At 40.6% G+C, this 24108-nt stretch overlaps 1 protein-coding gene across 4 annotated transcripts in view; it reads right to left on the bottom strand.

Annotated features, from left to right (window-relative positions):
• TRPM6 (transient receptor potential cation channel subfamily M member 6) overlaps window positions 1-24108 on the bottom strand; it is a 149602-nt gene that overhangs the window by 86962 nt on the left and 38532 nt on the right. For all 4 annotated transcript variants that reach the window (XR_006654807.2, XM_045191439.2, XM_045191442.2 and 1 more), the window contains 4 exons: window positions 12284-12363; window positions 9004-9042; window positions 4637-4814; window positions 288-501 (listed from right to left, as the gene is read on the bottom strand). Coding sequence is in view for 3 of the 4 variants with exons in the window: in XM_045191439.2 (XP_045047374.2) it covers window positions 288-501; window positions 4637-4814; window positions 9004-9042; window positions 12284-12363 (511 nt within the window). In the remaining variant the exon portion in view is untranslated. The remainder of the gene's footprint in view (window positions 1-287; window positions 502-4636; window positions 4815-9003; window positions 9043-12283; window positions 12364-24108) is intronic.

The following is a 24108-nucleotide window of genomic DNA, read 5'->3' as shown; positions in this document are numbered from 1 at the left end:
CATAGTCCAAAGCTCATGAAAGACTATTTTCTTTTTACCAAAAACATGTACCAGAAGTTATATAACTCAAGTAGCATATTTAACAATGGTAGAAACCACATTCCAGGAAAGGTCTATGGTTCTGCTGGGTTTCTTTGCCAGTCACTGCGCTATTTGTCTTTCTCCCCCATGCCACCACATCTCCTGGGAGCACTGGGACTGGGGAGGAGCTGCCACACTGCTTTGTTCACAGTTACGCAGAGGGAATTTTTTTTTTAAAAAGTGTTTAACAATGGAGTGTGCTTTACCAGTATTAATGCCTTCAGTTATTATCCATGCTCCCGTTGTCTCCGCAGCTTTGGCCAAACCCTGGCTGAAGATCTCCTTAAGTTTGGAGGGCATCTGGAAGTTCTGGATGCCCCCATGGACAGAAATCACCAGCTTTGGCAATTCCATCTTCCACTCTTTCAGCATCAAATGTAACAGATGATCCAACTTTGTATCATAAGAAGTTCTAATATACTGGAAGATACGCATATACACACATACACAAAATAGTGAAAAACAAATACCAGGTAATAATAAACAAGCAGAAAGGAATTCAAATAGCCACAACTTGAAAGGAAGAGTCTGCCATCTCTTCAAAAGTTCATCTTTACATAATGGAAGTATTTACTTTGAAAGGATCCCACACCCTCTTTAAGCTGCTTCTGAGAATTACAAGTCACAGTAGGAAGGCTTCCTCTGGTTTTCAAGGCTGGCGCCACGATGTTCTCGGATCTCAGGTGAGGCAAGAATACTTCAAAGTGGCAAAAATCACTACTCCAGTAAACCCGTTTTCAAAAAGGCCTAGTTCAAAGAACGTGTATGAATGACTCATGGACATGGACGACAGAGAGGGGACTGACCGTGGGTGACAGAGGTGGGATGGGCAGAGGGGGACAAAGGGGAAAAAATTGGGACATGTTCCCGTTGTCCCAATTTTTTGCTACAGTTGTAATATTCTATTACAACTGTAATAGAATAAACAATAAAAAAAAATACATATTCCCCTTTGACCACCAAAAAAAATAGGTTTTAGAAACAAGTGAAACGGGTTTTCTATAAATGCTATGGCTTTTAGTTTACTTGACCATTTCAGATATTTGCATAATTTAAGATCCAAGAGTACATACATTCAATTTCTTATAAATTTTACATTCTAATCATTTCCATTATATATAATTATCCCTCTGAAAATGTTCTTTTTCAAAATAAACCCTTGTCACAAAAGTGTCGTTATCTTTGACCAGCCAATGTAACAGAAAGAAAAGATGAGGAAAACCCAAACCAGCAGGTAGCTAGCCCCGGAATCATTCTGCTTTTTGCCTAAGGTTACAGCACGTGACTGGCTCTTTCCAGCGGAGGTAGCCACATCCAGGCCATTAAAACCATGTGGAGAGGAGCCTGCCTTCTTCAAGCATAAGCCGACCGACTGCGAGAAAAGGATGTAAATGAGGGCAAGAAGAAACCATTAATCATAAAATTATGCCAAAAATTACCACAGGTGGGATACAAACAGGAAGTGTCACACTATCCTCAAGCATGTGATGGCACTTTAAAATAATTCTCCACTTATCTTTGAAATTCTTGAAACATCCCAGAATGCAAGCCATAGAAAGAATCTAAGGATTACTAGAATGCAATTCCCAAGCGAGGAGACTCAGTTGCCATGGCTTTATTACATATTCAAATAGTAGGAAAAAATACACGCTGACCTTTGTGAAATGGCTTGTTTCTCTGAATAATGAGTAAGGGTCTGGGGGAGGGGCAGCTCTGATTGAGCTCATATTCTCTCTATCCCTACTTTCTCCCAGGTGCCCCTCTCTTTTCAACTATAAGTCCTTTTAGTCCTAGAAGATATTTCTCCTTGAGAGTGCAGGATAAACAATCTTGCTTAACTAAAATATCAGCACTAGAGTCTTTCTCCCCAAGGCCAACCAAAGAATGTGCTAAAGGTTAATGACTCTTTCCCCTCCTCCTTATAACTCCCTCCCTCCCGCAGGTTGCGCAGACTCACACTGGCAGAGATTCACCTCAAATCCTTTGTGGAATGTGGTGATAGGGAAAAACAACTGAGAAGGGGCATGCGGGGGAGGGAGATGAAAAACCGGCTCTCACAAGCTTCGCTAATGCTCACAGTAAACCTGAGCAACTCTGGGCTTAAATATAAAGAACAGACACTTCTCTTCTGGAGATCCAAAAACCCATTCTCCATGGGAGGTAGCGGGAACCAAACGCTAAGTGTAAAATGTATTGGTGACCAGGAGGTCTAACCATACTTTCAGATTTCCTAAATGGGCCGTATTCTGCCGTGGCCTTTGCACAAGGTATTCCTCTTCCCAAAAATGGTCTTACCCCTCAGCCTCACCGAACACTAAGCATCTCACTCACCTTTCTGATCTCAGCTAAGCTGTCCCTACTTTCAGACAGCTTTTGGGACACTGACACAGAGCCCCAGAAAAACAGGGGTCACTCTTTTTAGTCTGTCAAAGAACCCTGTATTCCCATTTCAGAGCGTCCCCAGCCTCTATGGTAATTGTGTATTTATTTTGTGTTTTCTTTACCAGATTGTAACTGTAGGGGTTCAGAATGAGCCACCCGAAGGTGTGCCTCAGTGGTATGCAGATTACCGTGAGCTAAAGGCAATTCAAGAGAAACTTCAGCCCCTCCATTTAATTACTACCGATAGGGCAGGGCGACCTTCTGTTTACTGAAGTCTATTCTTACCACTTTGCAAAGACCCTTTGGAGCCCCCAAGGTGCATTACCTCAGGATATCGCATATACCTCAATCTCCCTTTCTGTCTCTGAGTCTCTCCTGCATACCGGGTTTCCAACTCCCTCAAGTATGCTGGGTTCCCATACGTATGTACAGATGGGTGTATTAAACTGGTTATTTTCTCTTGCTAATCTGTCTCATGTCTTTTTGACTATTAGACCAGCCAGGAGAACCTTGAAGGCAGAGGAAAGTTGGTTCCTCCCTCCCGACAAAACCAATGTACCGATGTTAGTCCCTGGAACGTATGCTCTTTGGGGCATAGCAAAGTATGAGCACCCAATAAATAATTGTTGAATAGATTTAAAAACGAGTAAATGAAGGTGATTATGAGTAAGTATAAGAAGCAAAAAGACTAGAACTTAAGGGGAAAATTATATACGGTATATTACATACGTACTAAGATTCAGCTTCCAAAAGGATCGGAGAAGAGAATGAAGTCAGTTTTCCTGCCAACAAAAGGGTTTTCAGGAACAACTAACTATAAAGGACACATGGACAAAACCAAGTGGGAATGGAATCAGGGGAGGCAGGTGGGGATGGCTGGGGTGGGGGCGGAGAGGTTGGGGAAAGGCAGAAAACTGCACTTGAACAATAAAGTTTAAAAAAGAAAACAACGCATGAAGTTAAATGCAAGAGGACTAATAACTGAAAATGCAGACTACTGTACAACTATATTATGAAACTTCATTATGATTGCACTATTAAGAGCTGTTGTTTCAAATCCATCCAACTGATGGTCACACTCCAGCATACAGCTGATTCCGACCTTTCCTGAGTTGGGCTCTCCCTGTATTTTGACCTCAGAGAGCTGCCTCTAATAAAGCAGCAGGTGGTTTACAAGCTCCAGAGAACACTGGGAGACATCTGACCTGCCAATACTATGCAAATCACATGCAAAATTACCACATGAGGGACAGGAGCAAAATTGGCCTGGAGTGCCCAGTACTATAATTCAGGGGATGCAGAGAGAATCCCCCATTCTCTCCGGGAGAAGAGGCTCTCACAACGACTTAGCAGGCATGAATAGCCACAAGTTAGTAGCAATTGCTGTGACCATGATTCAGTAAAGCCTGCTGTCTGGTAGCAACTTTCTACATTCCACAAAAGCAGCCCTTTGGCAAGAGCAACGACCCACTATCTTCCACAGAAGCCATAAGCTTGCTGAAAGAGTCCAATCAAATAAAGAGCTGGCCACGCCTGGGAAAGGAAGAATGCCCCGAGACATAAAAGAAAGATAAATGTCAGGTCATTTTTGGCAAAAGGTTAATAACATAGATCTAATATTTTTTAAAGATTTTATTTATTTATTTTCAGAGAGAGGGATGAGAGGAAGAGAGAGAGGGAGAGAAACATCGATGTATGAGAAAAACATAGACTGGTTGCCTCTCACACATGCCTCAGCCAGGGACCTGGCCTGCAAAGTAGGCTTGAGCCCTGACCGGGAATCAAACCAGTGACCTTTCACTTTGCAGGGGTGTCCAAACTTTTGGCATCTTTGGGCCACACTGGAACAAGAAGAGTTGTCATGGGCCGCACATTAAATACATTGCAACAAGTAATCACCAAAAAATCTCTTAATGTTTTAAGTAAATTCACGATTTTGTGTTGGGCCACATTCATAGCCATTCTGGGCTCCATGCAGCCCATGGGCCAAGGGTTGGACACCCCTGCTGATAGGATGACACTCAACCTACTGAGCCATGCCAGTCAGGGCAAATCCAATTTTGCAATGAAACCTGGTCATCTGGTCATCTACTCTTGGGGATATGATGAGGAGATACAATTTGAAGGTCATATCCACTGTTAAAAACCAGCAATATAATGTGGGTTGACGAACCTTGGCGTGGTGAATGTGCTCTCCATCTTGGAAATTAATAGTGCCAAAGGCATCTGTCGGGCTTCTTGTCGTGTGCTTTTCAACAGACCACTGTTCGTTTTCATCACCGCCGGCAGCTGACACGGTCCGGGTGAAGTCTGCCCCGTGGTGGTCGCCAATCAGTCGCCCACAGTAACACCTTAGATTTGGGATAAAAACCAATTGCAAAATAGAAAACACACAATTTCAAAATAGAAAATAGATGTAATGTTTTTACATTTCTCCAGTGTGATGTAGAGAGGGCCTACATTAATAATTTTTAAAATGTCACATTAAGATTTGTATTCGATTTTTAATACTGGGCTACATAAAAACTAACAAAATATAATATTCACCACATTGGTGAAAGAATGACAGACCTCTCATCTTGCATGAATTAGGAACAATCAGAAGAACAAATTAAAATTTGGATATGTACAACTTCTGTACTTTCTTTCTTTTTTTTTTTTTTTTACTTCTGTACTTTCTTCAATAACTAATTATATATCTGCAGGGCAAGAAAATTATTTGTATCAAATATGTCAGGCCATGTACCTATTACATCCAAGGGGTTATTATTCAGCTTTAGAAATAATTCAGGCTTTTATGTTTGTATAAAAAGCAACATAAAAACATGTACAAATTATGGGGTCCAACTAAACAAGGAAGCAAGATGAAGAGACAGAAGTCAGAATGTGGAGGACAGTATTGGGGTTCCGATAGAGGGGCCATGACGCTAAGGAAGGAATAATAACCCCGAATGTACAGAATACGTATGATCAGGATCTACCGGCAAGAAATGGGCCATCTGGTCATCGTGTGGAGCAAGGGTCACTCTCGGAAACGAGAAACATCTCATAAACTGATGATGCACCTCACTGTGGCTTTTTCTAAACAGAACATCAAGGGACGCAACCACACCTGGAAAGATAAATCACTACTCTTTCATAGGGTTGTTCTTCGGTTTGAACCCACTTTCTTCTCAGTGTTTTTCTAGTTTAACCCATTTGATTTCAGTCTCTCTAGCTTTATTCTAGTTTTTAACCACTTCATTAAATTGTGGCAAGGTGGACCCTGCAAAACTCTTATTCTTTGGAGCACTTAGGATCTTAGTCCCTGGCATATGTCATCAGTTTGGCCCAAATAAACTCTTATAAAAATTTTTTTTAGCCTTGGCAGGTGTGGCTCTGCAGACTGAGTGCAGGCCTGTGAGCTGAAGGGTCACTGGTTTGATTCCTGGTCAGGGCACATGGCTGGGCTGCAGGTCAGGTCCCCAGTAGGAAGCATGGGAGAGGCAACCAATCGATATATCTCTCTCACATTGCTGTTTCTTTCCCTTTCTCCCTCCCTTCCCTTCTCTCTCTAAAAGTGAATAAATAAAATTTTTTTAAAAAATTTTAATTATGGCAAAGCAGCCCCCCAAAAGAAACCAATCATCCCCTAAGTTTTTTTAAATGATTCCATGTTCAAACCTTTAGTTGTAACTTTCAGAAGTCCCAAATTATACATCACTAACACATACTAAAAACTCACCCTAAGAATCATCTTTCATTTAGAAAGAATCTTTCTTTAGAAAGATTCCAATTTTACCAATTCCTTCCCAAATTATCTTTATGAATTTTATAAAATATCCTTAAAAAATCCTAAAATACTTTTTCAGAGAATTTAACAAAGTAATTCTAAAATTCATATGAATGTATAAAAGTATCCAAGAGAGTAAAACAATTTTTAAAAGAATAAAGCATATCCTTGGCCAGGTGGCTCAGTTGGTTGGAGCATCATCCCATAAACCAAAATGCCGTGGGTTCAATTCCTGGTCAGAGCATGTACCTAGGTTACAGGTCCCGGCCTAGGTTGGGATGTGTACAGAGACATCTGATAGAGGTTTCTCTCTCACATAGATGTTTCTCTCTCTATTCCTTCCTCTCTCTAAAATCAATAACATATCCTCAGGTGAGGATTTTTTTTTAAGTCATTTAAAAACATAAAGAAAAAAGCATAGAGTACTAGCCCTATCAGACATCAAGATATATTATAAAGCTATAATACTGAAACAGAGAGGCATTTACAAGGAATAGGAGAACTAGATCTATGATATTGAAAAAAAAAGCTCAGAAATAGAGCCATAGACATGTGGGAACTTGGCATATAACAGAGATGACATCAGAAATGAATGAGCCTAGGACAGACTGCTCAGCAACTGATATTGGGACATTTAGCCCTCCAAAAAGAGGGGGGGGGGGACTAGTTCCTAGTGAGGTGGGAAAATTTTAAGTTTTAACTGTTTTTAATTTCTGAATAGTATGAAAATAGGTGTTTTTACAGTATCATTCACATTAGTTTCCCTGAAGATTGTAAGGTGGGGAGAGTATCGACAGGGGGAGGTTCTGGAGAATAAAGTAGGAAGTAGGAGGAACAAATCAAGCCTTTTTAGTTCACTACATGCTTATGCTTGCTTTGAATGTTAACAAAATTTTAATTACTGAAAAGAAAAACATTTTTAGGAAAAGGTAAAAGGTTAGCCAAATGGAAACTCTTCCCCCAGTGGTATGGACCGAATTGGTCCCCCAAATCCGTATGTTGAAGCCCTGACTAATCCCCCAAGTGACTATATTTGGAGGTAGGCCCTACGAAGCAGTAAGAAAGTTTAAAGAAGGTCAAAAGAGGGAGGCCCCAATCGTATAGGACTGGTGACTCTACAAGAAGTGAAAGAGACACCAGGACTCTATCAGCAAATGCACAATGGAAAGGCCGTGTGAGGACACAGCAAGAAGGTGACTGTTCGCACAGCAAGAAGAGAGGCCACATCAGAAACCGACCGTGGCGGCACTTCAGTCTTGGACATCCAGCCTCCAGAACAGTGAGAAAACGAATGTCTGCTGTTTAAGCAACTCAGCTGGTGGTATTCTGTTACGGCAGCCTGGGTAGACCAGCGCACCCAGCAACCCAATCCTTCCCATCATGTCTGTGGATGGTGTCTTCCTTTCCCCGTGATTTGCTACATTTTGGATTCTGAATTTTTTTGTAACCAAAGTAAATTCAACATTGGTTCAATCCATACTGTGAACTTCAGAATGTGATCACAATTAAGAAAATGTTATTTTATCCTCCTTACAAATGAGACGTAAAACCAGTTTACAAGCACATAGTTTAAAATGCAAATCACTGTTAAAATTTGTATTGCACTAAAGAGTTATCTTTGCCCATAATCTTGTGTGATATTGTGATTTTTAATAAATACGTATTTGGTTTTTGTCCCCCTTTTTGGCACAGAGTTCCTAAAACCCTTGGAATTTCCTAAGAGATAAGAGTGACAAGGAAGAGAAATAGCACATTCCAACAAAGAATCTAGATGGTGACTCAGAATGGAAGAAATCTGTTTTGCTGGTAAACCAGTTTACAGGTGCCTCAAAGTATTATTAAAACAAGTGCTCAAAAAAAAAAAAAAAGAGTGACGAAGGTGCTGGAAGTTGACTCAGTCACCAATGGCCAATGATTCAATCAATGGCACCCATGTAATGAAGCCTCCATAAAAAACCCCAAAAGGATGGGATCTGGAGAGCTTCAGGGGGGTGAACCCGTGGAGGTGCTGAGAGAGTGGCACGCTTGGAGGGGAGGGTGAGGAAGCTCTGTGCTCCTTCCCACATACCTGGCCCTATGCATCTCTCCTGTCTGGCTGTTCAGCTGTATTCTTTATAATACCTTTTACAATGAACTGGTAAACTTAAGTACATGTTTCTCTGAGTTACGTGACCTGCTATAGCAAATTAAGTGAACTGTGGAGGGGGTCATGGGAACTTCCAATCTATGGCCCATCGCACAGAAGCGCTGACAGTTTCAACTGGCTTCTGACGTGGAGGGTGAGGAGTAGTCGTTGAGCTCTTCACCTGTGGGGTCTGACACTGTCTCCAGAATTAAGTTCATTACTTGTTGGTGATAGGGGAAAAAAACACATCCGAGTTAGTGTCAGACTCGGCGCTGGTATGCACATATGTCACTCACAAGCCATAGATCGAACGCAGTGTTCTGTGTGCACAAGGTATCTTCATCATCTAAATAAATTGCAAATGAAATTTTAATGCTTTACAAGTATTTCAGTTGGTAGAAGGTCTTGTCAGAGGCCGTTAGCCGTTTACATGTCTGAGTAATTCAAGTAATCTATTACATTCACATAATCAATTTCTCCTTCAAAAATGTCTCATGTGTTTTTTTTTAAACCTCCCTTGAAAGGGAAATAAAATACACCAATAAAGCCCTTTCATTAAGTTCATTCAAGATGTGAGAAGACTATCCCAATGAATTTGAAACAGAAAGGCTAACAATTAAAAGAAATCTTATTTATGTCCTACCTGATTAAATTCTGGCAGACCTGGCATCCTGCAGTACATCTACGTTAAAAAATAAAATCTGTTAGTTTACTGACATATTTGAAAACATATATAATACTTTTACAGTAAATATATGTTATCTTCCATGGTCTGGAAATCAGGGTTTGCTGGGTACTCATTCATCATTCCCCAAATACCCCCATGTCATTTACCAAATATAATTACACTGCAGAAACTATGATCTAATTAACAGAATAGTAAGGTAGGAACTTAAACACCTGGATTTAAATCTCGTGAACAATTCTTCTCGTCCCCAGTTTTCACAACTGAAAATATCTGCCCCACAGGGTTATTAAAAGGATTATCTGAGATAATACAGGAAAAGTGCCTCACAGCCCTGGTACACTGAAGTATGTACAATAATGGTAGCTACTATTACTATTATTATACCATGAAGATAACACAGAATTCTTGAGAATCAGGTCTGAAAATACACATATACAAACACCTTTAAAACCATAAAACACTATCAAATTAAGGGACAATTGGTGTTATTTTTAATCCTTCTTTTTTATGATTCAAAAGAACCTTCTGGATTTGAAGGTTAGCTTTGTGGTCATCAGTGACCATGTTTTAGGTGTGAATAAGTTTTAACTGGAAGAGAACTCTAGTTTAAAATATTGGAAGAAAAAAGGTAGTGTCCACAGAATCAGAGTCATTCTAAATCATTCAGAAATGAATCTTCAGGCCTCTCACTTCTTCCTGTCCCAGCCTTTTGGGAATGTCTTTCTCAGAAGCTTTCTAACCATAAAATTATAATGGGGGAGATCGCAACTCTGACTAATAACGTAGCTTGTAGATGAACAGCATGTTTGTACAAGAATCTTAAGAACTAACTTCAAAAGATACAGACTCCAACCTTCAGTCATCCCAGCTCTGGGAGATCTGCTGACCTTCAACCGTGGATCCAGGATTATAGGAAGCTGGGATGACGTGAAGCCAGGATGACTAAACCAGGATGATGCACACTGACCAGCACTGTCCTTATCGGAATGGACTGTGCTGGTCTGCAGGTAGAGAACTTTTCAACCCCCTTCCTTGACCTCTTTGTTCTGTTCCCCTCTCCCTCCTTATCACAACCCCTCCTGCACTGAGACGTGGAGATGGGCTTTGAGATGGGAGTCCCCCATCACCCCAGGAGATGGGTTTTGAGACATGAGTCCCTCATCTTCCAGATGGCCAGCATCTGAATAAACCACTTTCCTTTATCAGCACCTGCCTCTGGAGTATTGGCTTTCGTAGGGGCAGGCAGCTGGACATGCTTTCCATTACAGCTTCATTTCAACAAATTCAAATGAGAAGGAAAAATATGTAATCAAATCTATCAGATTTGCTTCTTATTAGGAGCTACAAAGAGAATCAATTAAAAGTAAGCTTTTACCTAAATTTAAAATAGTAAACTACCACCCTTTTCCTGTGTACCATAAGGAAGAAAACCACATGAAAGCTACCACACTGAGAATCTAACTGGGCTCTAAGGAAAAGGTTAGCATAATAGGAATAGCCACAATCATCCATTAACTTTTTTACAATCACAGAAAAACAGAGACTGCTTTTTTCCCCATAAAATGTCACATATCTCAGATCATTCATGGAATGATGATCATTGATATTCTTCCTGGGTCTATGGATTAACAGCCTATAGTTTATCATTATTTGTGATGTTCAAGGTGATTGTGAAGGTGATTTGCCACTTACAGAGCAGGAGGAGCTGCCTGAGCTCAGTCTGCCTTCCATGGCAGCTTCCATCACAGTATAAGATGTTGTAAAGATTTAATAAGCAAAATGACAACTTCTAATTACAGGGCTTACAAGACACAGGTGATTCAATGAGGGTGGGACTAGTAAATATTTAACAAAAGCAAGGAACACTATTTTAGTCATCCCCAAAGAACCAGAATTTCACTGACCTCACCATGCTACCTTTCACAAGCATGTATAGCAGTGACTGCTAAACTTCAATGAACATAAGGCCAAATGCTCAAGTGAATCTAAAAATAGAGTGGTCCCCTTAATAAAAATAGGTTGACCCTTGAGCAACATGGGTTTAAAGTGTGCAGGTCCACTTATACATGGATTTTTTAAAATAAATATACAATACTCAGCCAGCTTTCCATATCCCTGGTTTCACATCCTCAGATTCAACACTATTTTTGATCCAAGTAAAGGAGGAGGGCCAACTGTATGCATCGTTCTATGTCATCTATGTCATTTTATATAAGGGGCTTGAACATCCACGGATTTTGGCATCCAAAGGGGTCCTGGGACCAATCTCCCTCGGACGGTGAGGGCAGTTAAGTTTTAGGGGAGTCAAAAGTTATACACGAATTTTGACAGCGCAGGTGGTTGGTGCAAATAACTCCACGTTCAAGGGTTAATTGCATCGCTCCTCTATTTTCCTTTCGATTTCTCTTCCCCAAGAGCAATGCCACTCAATCTTATTTCACAAACCCAATCACAGTGGATCATGGCTTATTTCACAAGCCATCCTGCCCCTATCTTTCACTAACTGCAGTTTTGAATTTTGTTCTATGAGTAGAGTTTCCAAAAGGTTGTTGAGAACTCAAAGTAGTCAAACTTGAATCATTTTATTCTGCCGCCCATTTTCTGCTCAAGCAAAAAGCCTATGGGAGGAAACTGAAATGAAACTGAAATGAACTGTCTGAACAACCTGAGCACCGTGTCCTGAAATATGCCAGTTACTATTTTCCAAAGACACTTTAGTTGAGGAGAAGGAGCATTTACAATAATTTGAATATTCAATATTTAGAACTTGTACATTTTTTATGCACACCCATGGGATAGATATAGCACTAGAGATTTCCCAACATCTATCCTCCCACTAAGAGGAACAGGAGCATCAAAATAAACAGGGTGATAGCTACTACCATATTAACAACAGCTCCATCGGGGGGATGTCGTTATGATGAACTTGGCTCTCTTTATGTTTCATTAGGTCAGTAAGCAGGTGTTTCTCAGGAGCCTACTGTCTGGCAGGCCCTGTCATAAGCCCTGGGGTTGGAGTGAGGTACAAAATTGACAAGTTCTCCATTCTGACCAGAAAATCTGGTCAGAATTTCTACAGTGATCACATACTATTTCAATGAAGACACAAAGATCAATTATAAATAAATACTAACTTAATAGATATTATCAAATCCTTTCAACAAGTCATATCTCTAAGTTTCCAACAGTCCTCCTAGTGTTGCTTTAGAAGGAACAATGGAATTCCAACTTGTACCTGTGAGGGTCTTTGGAGCTGGGTATGATTCTGTTACATTCTCTCTTGTGGAACACACCTTCGATCCAGGATTTCTGGGACTAAATAGAAAGGGTCGTTATTTTTATATTCTAGTTAAGTGAGAAAGCAGTGTAATCACAGTAGTTCAGTAGGCAAGATAGACTTAAATAGCGTGGTCACTAATTAAAACAGCAAGACCAACCCCAAACAGGCTACGTATTTACTGGCTGCTGTTATAGACAATATAGACACAAATAGGGCAAATGGGAACACGAAAATATTCACAAAGTTAACTGGTCCACAAACTCCTCTTAAGGGAAAGGTCCCTAAATGCACAAAACTCTAGCAAGGAAGTAAAGATATAATTGATATGTTCCCTTAATTCTGCTATACATCATTTTTAAATCTTACACCATAACCCTATAAAAGGAATATCAAACTCCCAAACAAGATTCTCACTCATAAAGTCCCACTTTGGCTAAGATTTCACAGGAAGCTGAAGAGGATCAAAGGAGAAATGAAACCTCAGCAAGATCCTGTAAAAAAAATTCCAATCTAGCCCTGGGTAGTGTGGCTCAGTAGGTTGGAACATCATTGTATAGACAGAAGGGTCATGGGTTCTATTTCTGGTCAGGGCACATACCCAGGTTGCAGGTTCTCTGGTTGGGGTGTGTGCAAGAAGGCAACAAATCTCTCTCTCTCTCCCCTTCTCCTCCCACCCCCATCTCCCTTCCTCTCTCTCTAAAAGCAATGAAAAAATGTCCTCGGGTGACAATAATAAATAAATAAATAAATAAACAAACAAATAAATAAATAGTTTCCCATCTAAAATGGAACCAGAGGATATATTAAATGGAGAATGCACCTTCAGAAGAACAGAACTTAAGAACTAAGACTGATTTCCTGTAAATGTCTGATTTAGAGACGACTGAGGCTTATTGCCTGAACAGCAAACATCTGCCAAGAATCATTCCGCATCCTCAAGCCAATGAACTTCCGGCTCAGACTCTGGGTGGACTTCCCCCTCTTTGCACACCCTGCCCACAAATACAGCCTGCCCCAAATCCTCAGTGGACTCGCCTGCAGCTTGCGATGGCACGTGTACCCAGAATTACAAATCCCCTGCCATTCCCAAATAATCTCAGTTTCTGCTCATTTGAGCTTGCCTTTAACAGGTTGATAATTCGACACATAGTCTGTACGCATGGCTTGCCACTGACTGTGTTGCTTCATATTGCACAGCCTACAATTGTCCTTAAATCCAAGAGGGACTTTAGTACTCGTTTGTCTCACGCATTCTACAAAACTCTTATCCTTGCCCAACTCTTCCATAAACTGTATTATAAGTCTAGAAGCAAAAAACACTGTATCCTCAATAGAACCCAACCAACTGATGAGCTTGGCCTCCTAATATGAAAATATTTTAGCTCTATATGGCATAAAAACATATAGATGTGGATATAACTTTATCCAGTCAATGAAAAATAACATCCAAACCTGCAAAAAATTTTTATAAGAGTGTATTTGAACCTTGGCTGGGTAGCTCAGTTGGCAGAGCATCGTCTCGATACGCCAAGGTTGTGGGTTCGATCTCCAGTCAGGGCACATACAAGAAGCAACCAATGAATGCATAAATAAGTAGAACAACAAATCAAGGTTTCTCTCTCTCTCTCTCCTCTCTCTCTCTCTCTCTCTCTCTCTCTCTCTCTCTCTCAAAGTCAATTTTCTAAGAAGCTAAATTTTCAGTTTCTTTAAAGTGTATTTGAGCCAAAACTGACAATTGCCACGAAGCAAGATCTCAAATGCTCCCAAGAGTGAGAGTTTTGCAGTTTCTTTCATGCACTGGAAATTAAAAAGGAAGTAGGATAACTTGAAGGTGGGAGAAAGCAAAGGAAGGATTGGATTACAGGATTTGTGTGCTTTCTTGAGGAGTCTGAATAAAACAAGAATTACTCAGACAGTCACAGGTATTTTAATCTAGATGCACAAGAAAAATGGACAGGGCTTGCTTAAGGTAAAGATAACTCTCTTACGCACTAGGTGGTATAGCTCAGTGGATTGAGCATGGGGCTGTGAACCAAAGGGTTGCCAGTTTGATTCCCAGTCAGGGCACATGCCTGGGTTGTGGGCCAGGTCCCCAGTAGGGGGCACGCAAGAGGCAACCATACACTGATGTTTCTCTCCCTCTCTTTCTCCTTCCCTTCCCCTCTCTCTAAAAATAAATAAATAAAATCTTAAAAAAAAAAAAAAAAGATAATTGTTTGGGTTGTGACTACCCACCATGACCTGCCAGTTAGGAATTTATGATCAGATCACCCTGTGAAGTGTCTTCCTGTCCCTGGACTTGTCAGTTTTACTATAGAGCCCCTTTTCGCTCACAATACACACATCCGTATTAGAGCAGTGGTGAAGGGCAGTGAGTCAGCATGTACAAGGGGGCTTTCTCACACCCTGCATTAGTGCCATCCCCACCTCACTCCTATACCTACTTTCACCCTACAACTGAAGTCAATGCACTGGGCCAGCTGGAGAACCTCATACTCACACTGTCCACAGGTTTCCTGATGATCACGAAGGAGCACAGAACATGTCCCCCTAAAATACAATATACCCTAATATTGGGTATATTGATTATTCTTATCTGTAGGTACTCGAAAAACAGCAAATGCAGAGAGGCTTTCTCTGAACTCCCCCTATCTGCCTAAAGACAGATATTCCAAAACTCACTGGTCATACATTTTCTCCCCGGGAGTTTCAGCAACCAGGGGACTGACTCTTATCACAAGGGAGGGTACTAGAAGTCACAGCCAGACAAGGCCCCACTCGCCTTTTTAAAAAATCATTACTCTTTCCTAAATTGCCTTCATCCCCCACCCCCTTACCCTTATTAAAACAGTAGTCAGTTCTCAAATCTCATTCTTTAGGGGGGAGTATTTAGTTTTGTTTTCCTCTTATGCCCCAGTGCACATAATATTTAAAAGTAATACATTTGTATATCTTTTCTCCTGTTAGTCTGCCTGTTGCATCAGTTTATTTCAAAGACCCAGCTACCAAACCTAGGTGAATAGTGTTTCCTCCCCTACAGTTACAAATGAGGTTGCTTATGGAATCCTTTACATACTTCAGTGTTACTCATTGATATTGTTGCACCGAAACCAAACAGAACTGTTCACCACTGAATAGAAGTGTGCATTGTTTACCCAAAAATAAAAGACCTTTCAAAGTAGTGTTCTCGAATAGCTATTTTTATTGCTCTCAAATGAATGCTTGTTGCCTCCCACTTTGAAAGGCTTTTTATTTTTATTAAGTTAACATATCTGGTGTTATGGATCTGAAGTGGCCTCACCTTCATGGCCCAGCATCACCTGGAAGCAGGTGTGGTACCTACAAGCCTCTTTTGTGCTCACTGCTGTCTCCTGGACTGTAAAGCTCTCTTAGCTCTCTTTTTGACCTCTCTCCCTTTTTGGTTGAGGTCCAACGCCTTTATCTGAGAGAAGGAGTGGTTTTTCCCTCAAGGGAGGCTGTTTTGGGCTTTCTTCCCTGCTCAGAGGTCAATTGCCTCGGGTGCCAGCATGCAATGGGATTGCACAGGAGCCACGGATGCTGTTCCTGCTGGGTAAGTACTCATTTCATTGCACTCCTGTGTTTCCTTTTCTTCTCTCTCTCTGTTATGATGTTTATCATTAGAAATAAATTTTGTAAAGAGAGGACTCTATTCTTTAATTGATAAATGGAAGTTTCTAAAAGACAACATAACTTCTAAATTAATCCTACAAGAAATTGTGGCTTTCTGAGCAAGTACTCTAAAAACTTCTTACTGTTTGTCCCACCTGAAACCTGACAAGATATTTCAAAGAATTTAACAACTCCGATGAAGGGCTCAAATGTTGGAAAAATTTTAACTTAAGTAATAGCCAATTAGTAATCAATGTTATGTAAAAGCTATTCTTCCTGGAACTGAAGGCCTGACCCACCCTGACTCCAGGAGACCATAAGGAGTTCCACCTTTGTGCCTCAGGAGGCCTGCAAGCAATTCAAGATGGTATCTGAGCCATTGTGCTCCGGGGTGAGACGCCCACCACCCAGGACCGAGCTAAAGACCACCGCCCAGGCCAAGAATGCTGCAGGTTTTTTTAATCCAATTAACTTTTCCCTGAATTCCAAACCCCTTACCTACACTTTGTTCTCCTTATAAAAAAGGCCATTTCAAAATGGAATTTAAGACAGCCTGTTAGGGTGCAAACCCTTCGTCTTCTCAGAACGCCAGCCATCTGAATAACACACCTATAAAAAGTCAATTCCTCTCTATGCTTATCGGGTCTGGTAGGTGACAGGAAGCACGAACACCGGCTTTTCCAGTTTCCACTTTATTTAGAAGTCTAATGCCATGTTTTAAAGTCTTCTCAGTAACTTTGAAAGGCATTTTATGTTTAGGTTAGCAGTATAAATCAGAGTCCAGATCATGTTAAGCAAAACTGGGGGGAGGAAGGGACACAGATGCTCACTGATTGGTTCCTGTGCATCTTAAACACAAGGAAAACTTCCCAGAACAAGTCCACACTCATCTTAAATCATCTTATCCCTTCTGTACAGCCAGCCACTTTTTATGTCTTAAGACACTCAGTGAATTGGTAACACACTAAAACCATACAAACTTGAAAAATCCAGAGTCACAGAATTTAGAATAAACTAAACAAACTGAACTCAAAATCTGTTTTATTATAACAAGAAATGACACAATCTTTTAGAAGAGCAAACCCTGTTCATTATTCAAAAACATTAACAATTTTACATATTCGTTCTCTAACAATTTATTCCATACCTAATTTTTGCAAAGCACCAAGAAATGTGCCCCAGGGGAGTTCATGTGTCCTCAAATAGCTCTTCATTCTGCATTTCTTTTTTTTTTTTTTAGTTTTTATGTTTTACAGTTGTTCCAATTATTTCCCCCTTTGACCCTCCACCCAGCCCGCCCCCACTTCCATAGTCAATCCCCACCCTGTTGTCCATGTCCATATAATGAGTTCCATCAACAAATATTTTGGGATAGGACTCCATGCTGTATACTGGGAATTCTAGAGCAAATAAGGCAAGCTTTGAAGAAATACAGAATAAAAAGGAGGAAGCAGATAATAAAATTGTTATCATTAAACTTTATACGTACCAATAAACTATTAAAAACAGGTCTAAAAAGGGTCCCTAATTTAGAGATTGTGGATGAAAAGGAGTTCTAAGGAAAGTAACCTCACAAGGTGACCTGGTCCTGGTGGATAGTCACACCTAGGCATATAACTTTTTAGTAAAAGCTTTATCTTTGCTTCCAGCCAGCCCTGTCCTTTGTTTGGGGGAATCTAGCTTAACACACCTTAGAAATGCCAGAGTAATCCTGTTTGCAGACCCTCTAGAAAGAAGCAGCCACCCTCAGGAGAGCACATAATCCTGTTACCTGTCCGGTAATCCAGTCCTGCCTTGCCTTCCCCCAGCCTCAAGTCACCTTCCTTAGATGCCTCCTGAATTCCAAAAAGCACAAAGCAAACTGCAAAACTGTCATTCTTGGGAGCATTTGAGATCTTGCTTCCTGGCAATTATTATCAGTTTTGACTCAAATAAACACTTATAAAATTTCTTTACAGGTTTGGAAGTTCTTCCAGAGGCCAGATATATGAATTAAGCAAACCGTGCTCAACCACTCCCTTCTTTTACAAAGCTACATAGAGGACTCTGTTAGGACCATCCTGGCAATTTTCTTCATTGCCTGTTTGGTCATGTATCAAAAATGGAGATAATAATAACACCTCCTTGGGTTGTTGAAAGGAACAGATAAATTAAAGGCTTAGAATTCTCCCTGGGGCTGACAGCTCTGAGGAGGGGGCATTTGCGGGGAGATGGAGCAAAAAAAAAAGAACTCATGGACACAGACAACAGTGTGGCGATTGCAGGGGGGTGGGGACGGCTGTGAATAGAGGTGGAAGAGGGTATAAAAGGGATTTAAAAAATGCAATAAAAACAGAACTATTGATTTAAAAAAGAATTCTACCTGGGACTTATTAACATTCAATAAAGTTTATGAGTAATATCAGAGGTGAAATTAGCTTTTGGTTGGTAGCCTGGGAATTTAACTTCAATGTTTTGTTTTTTCCATAGAAAAATACTTTCCACCTAGGGCCTCTCATACTTCAAATGACTTTTTCGGGTCTATGTTCCCCCACTAGACTCCAACTTGCATGGGCCCAGTCATTTCTGTTGCCCCAGGGCCCAACTCAATGATTCTTGAATGAGCAACAAAATGAACTCTTAAAATAGAACTCTAGGAATCCATGTATACAGTTTCCCTCCAAGGGTGTAAAGAGGAAACCTGTGTGATTAACTAGAACTTGGAAACTTTCCTCCTACATCCCCCTTATCTTATCTCAAAAGCCCAATCTAGTAGGACCACAGCCAAGGAGCTGCCTTCCACCACCTGGAACAGCGGATTGTTAAAGTGGTGGTGGCTGACAGGGGAGATTGTGCCATTTCTGCAACTATAGTGGCTGTCTTTACTGACTGGGGATTTTTTTTTTTTATATGGGAGGCTTTCCTTTTTAATTATTATTGTTATTTGGGAGAGGAAAAGGCAGAGGACAAAGATGGGAAATAGTGTTGGTCTCAAGCTCAGAGGTGATCACAATTTGTCTCACTCTAAAACATAATCAAATTTTACATCCAGCCCTGACCGGCGTGGCTCGCTTGCTTGAGCATTGCCCCATGAAGTGAAAGATCACTGGTTCGATTCCCAGGCAGGGCACATGCCTGGGTTGCCAGCCCAGTCTTCGGTTGGGGCACGTGAGAGAGGCAACTGATCAATGTTTTTCTCACACATCAATGTTTCTCTCCCTCTCTTTTCCTTCCCTTCCCTTATCTCTAAAAATAAATAAATAAAAACTTTTAAAAACATTTTACATCCAGTCTTGAGGCCTGGGTGGGAAGTGCAAAGAAATGTCCAAAGACTACTCCTCCAGCAGTACTTATACAAGAAGTATTCCTTCTCTCACCAAAAGTATTCCTGCACTGGGGTTTTGGGATTTCAGATAACTCTGAGGCGATTTTATTTACGTCCTCCCTCATGAGGTTTATATGTACAATGGAGAATACTCCTTTTATTTTCTCAGTGAAACACAGCAAAAAGAACACTGCAACCAGATTTTACTTCTTAAAATTTGGTGGTGACATAAATCAATATTTAACTTAGACAAATTCAAAATCTTCGCTAAAAGAATGAGAGGGCTGGAAGAGGAAAAGTGAAAAGGAAAAAAATTAAGTTTGGGCAATTTCACTGCCGTTCCATGTTCAGAAGCATATTACACTCAAGAACAGCATTTTTCTCACTTTTGGGGGGCTTAGGGCCCTTCACAGTCATAAATACTATTAAGGGCCACCCAAAATCCTTCATTTATATGTCTGCCAACATATTAAAAATTAAAACTGGGACTTTATTTAAAATATTGACTCATTAGTTTCTTTAAAAATAACAATGTTAACATAAATAATATAGTTTTGTGACAAAAATTAAGATCTTTGAGACTAGCATTGTCGTGTCTTTTATAAGTCTCTTTAATGTCTGGCTTAAGAGAACTGGCTTAAGTTTAAATGCTCCTGCATTTAATCTGTGGCAATAAGTCAGAGATTTTCAACGGGTGTGCTACAGGAATTTTGAAAACATGCAATACCTATTTAGTCAGGGGCACTAGCTTCTTTTTCCTTGGACTGTCAAATACGTACGATCTTAGCCCAAAGACTGAGAAGCGATAGACTGTCAAATTTAAAAAATGACAACAGCCAACACAACAATAGCTGTCTGATGTGAATGAATCATACTTATGCCTTTTTTTTTTTTTGTCAGATTGGCAAAAAGCATGTTTTTGGTGTGCCCGAGGCCTGAATTTAGGTAATTAGTCTATGTGTGCTGTGTGATAAAGATGGTTGATGATCACTGCAGGAAGTGGCTTCAGTTGAAATATACTAAAAACATCATCCTCACGCCAATATGCAGTTAGAATGGTGGACTCATCTTGTAACCCCAGGACAGCTCCACTGTGCACTTATGAGACAGTGAGCAAAAAGGGCAAATATTGTCTTAGTACAACTATGAAAATAATTTTGATTTTGAGGACCCTCTGTAAGGGTCTCAAACCCCCTCAAGAGCCCCTGGTCCATACATGGAGTACCACTGTGTGGTCCATGTAGGCAGGTGGCTGGCTGCGTGCAGGCAGGGGGGTGAGTGAGAAACAGGATCTCCTGCTCCCTGGCTGCTCTCAGGTCCTGCAGGCATGTAGCATGTCTTAGTCTGGGCATCACATCTCAATGAGGGCACTATAGAATTACAACATCCCCGTTTAATCTGGGACTCACTAGAGAAAGTTCCGACACAGAGAAAAAGCAGAGATCAAATCTTCATGTACTATACTTTCTGAGCAATGTAAGGGACTTTCAAAGGACAATTTTGACTGCATTCCATTTTTAACTTTAAGCTGATCTTAGTGTCTATCACATTCTCCTTCCCACTGATGTCACCAAAGTAGGATGAGTATGGGATCAAGGCTTCAGAACTCAATCCATTCTTCCTTTAAAATGTTGATACATCTAAGAATAGCTTCATTCATTCATCCATTCATACATTTAAAAATACCTCGATTGGCATATCATATTATTCTAAAATTAATTGATTAATTAGTTAATTCATAAAATTGTTTCTGAAATACCAGCATCAAAGGGTAAGAACTTATGTTTACAAAAAAAAAAAACTTTATGCGCTTGAGCTAGAGTAATATTCAATAGCTATCAAATATGGCACAAGAACAAGCTTGGTACTCTGTAAAAGGAGAAGTCCCTTCTGCCTGCAGGGATTTGGGAAGTCTGAATGAAGAATATGGAATTTAGGAAAGTCCTTGAAAGATGACAAAGTGTTTGAGAGGTGACAATGGAATCCCACGGTGGGTAGAAATGCAGAGATTTCAGACTGCAGGAGAATTCTGAGGACCCCCATGTTAACACATGGTGAAGCCAGGAAGTCACTGGGAAGCAGAGAATAGGGAAGATAAAAGAGCCAAGAACCTTTGGAAACATCTAGCACAGAGTGCACAAGAAGGACTTCAGAGAATAAGGAACAGTTACTAATCAGGATGATGGCATGATACCTGAAGTCGAGAAGGGAGAAAGTTTCTCTCTTTAACAAAAAAGTTTCTGCCAGGTGGGGCTCAGTTGGTTGGAACATCATCCCATATACCAAAAGGTTGCGGGTTCTATTTCTGGTCACAGCACATACCTAGGTTGCGGGTTCGATCCTCCATCAGAGTGTATGCAGGAGGCAGCCAATCGACGTTTCTCACAATGTTTCTCTCTCCCCTAACCTCTCCAAAATCAACAAGCATATCCTCGAGTGAGGATTTTTTTTAAGTTTGCATTACAAAAAAAAGACGTTTCAAAAAAAAAACTGAGAAGATGTGTTTAATACTTCAAAGAAAGAGAGGAGGACAGCAATTTTTGTCCATGATGAACAAACAGATGGAAAGAGGCTCAGGAAGTTGGTTGCAAACAGAGCAGGCAGCTAGTGTAAGGTACCCTTGGGAGCAACAATAGTAAAAACAAGAGCCACGAATCAACAATATAAAGCAAAAGCCAACCTCAATGGTGCCTTTCATATATGCCTAAGGCTCTGCTAACTGCTTTATGTGCTTGAGCTAAAGTAATATTCATAACTGTGTGACATATACAGTTATTACTACCTGTTTACAGAGCAAGAACAGGTTCTACCTAATACCAGCACCAGAGGTCTTTTACACGATGTTTAATAGGAAAGTTGAAAGAAAGTTTATTTTATGTTGAGAAAGCCTGGACCTTGTTTGTAGATGAGAGGAGTCAATAAAAAGGCAGAACAAAGATGCAAGATAGAATGAAAATGACTTTAGAGACTGTAGGGGTCGGGGGCAGGAAAAGAAATAGTATGGACAGCCAAGGAAGAAGGCTCACCTCGAAGAAAAGTCTTCCTCTTCTTACAGAGGCGTGGAGTGGATGACAAACTTCTCTTCTTGGTAATTTTGTCCAAGACCCTATTATCTATATTCTACAGAAAGTCCCAGCCCACTTAGCTCTGAAGGCTGCAAAGCTCAGCATTCTCCATTGCTCCTCGTACCGAGAGACAGAAAGGTGGGAGATACACGGGCGCAGTCACAGTGTCCCTGTTTATTATCGCCACCACGCAGTGTAACAGCATGGCACAGTGTATGTTCTAAAGATCACAAAAGCCTACGAGACGCTCTCTCAGTAAAGGGTCTACCAAACATAAGACAGACTGAGAACATCAACAGCACCCCACCAGACATGCTACAGAGAAAACTGCCACACAATATTCCAGGAATGTCCTTTCTATGCTGACCTAACAATGCGTGCCTCAGAATAGGAGGGTCTGCAGGCAATTACACCAAGCAAATAGGAGTTTGGAGTGAAGGATGAGAATAAACGTAATTGGGAATCACTGGGCAATTGGATGAGTCAGGGCAAGGCACAATGAAAAGAAAGGAAAGAGAGAGGAAGAGCAAAGTAAATTTGCTTTCTTTTCTAACCTGATTTTTTTTTTTAATCTCCATCAGCAAACTGGAGAAATCTTGTTCTCCCTGGGTGACTGACCCCAGGGGTCGTTAGAGCAATTTCCCGCTTATATTTTCACGACCATTCCTTTAGCTGCCCTTGGAAATAGGCACTCCACTTGCATTTTAAAAAATTAATTAATCATAATCACTTCAGGTAAACCTTTTACAACTGTATGCCTAATTGCCATGGACCAAAAAACAAACAAAGCAGATTGCTCTGTTATCATTGCTCTGATGTTACAAATGCTGCACTTAGTTCTTCCGTTCAAAGACTTCACTCTTCTACTCATGCTGCATGTAAGTCAGCACCCCCCGCCACAATATTTTCATAAGTAATTTTGCACATGATTAAAGATCCACAAGGTACAACAAGTAACACAGGGAAAACTTAAATCTCCCTCCCACTCTTGTACTCAGGCCATCCAGTGTCCTTCACCCAAAGGAACCTCCATTACAGCCTGTTGGGTATTCTTCCAAATACAGTTAGTTACATAGAGGTCTATTAGACACGCAGGGCTGCCGCACCTTGTCTTTTTCTTCACTTATTAATAACTTGGATTTCCTTATATCTTTGTACAATAGAATTGCTTCATTCTTTGCGGGGCTGACAGTATTCTTTTTTATGGAAGCCTCATAATTTTTTTTATAGATTGGTATTTAGAGACACAGGAAAGGAGAGAGGGAGAGAGGAGAGAGGAGAGAGAGAGAGGGGGAGAGAGAGAGAGAGAGAGAGAGAGAAACATCGATTTGCTGTTCCACCCATTTATGCATTCACTGGTTGATTCTTGTATGTGCCCTGACTGGAGATCTAACCCACAACCTTGGTATATAGGGACGACGCTCTAACCAACTGAACTATGCAGCCAGGGCTGGAAGTCCCATAATTTTTTATTTAGCCTAAATACAGTCAGCAGAGCTTTCATGTGCATGTATGGAAACCTACAAATGAAATTTCTAAGTTAATTCAGATTCTGTCGCACTGCCCTCCATGGAGATCATACAAATTTGTAAACAAAAGGTATGAGTTACAACTTTTATTTTATTTTATTTTATTTTTAAGATTGTATTTATTTTTAGAGAGAGGGGAAGGAAGGGAGAAAGAGAAGGAGAGAAACATCTCTGTGTGAGAAAAACATTGACTGGTTGCCTCTTGCATACTCCCAACCAGGGACTGGCCCACAACCCAGGCAGGTGCCCTGA

Source organism: Desmodus rotundus, chromosome 1, assembly GCF_022682495.2.
Source record: "Desmodus rotundus isolate HL8 chromosome 1, HLdesRot8A.1, whole genome shotgun sequence".
Lineage (NCBI taxonomy): Eukaryota > Metazoa > Chordata > Mammalia > Chiroptera > Phyllostomidae > Desmodus > Desmodus rotundus.
The sequence above is the reverse complement of the archived record's forward strand: the minus strand, read 5'-3'. Positions and strand labels throughout refer to the sequence as shown.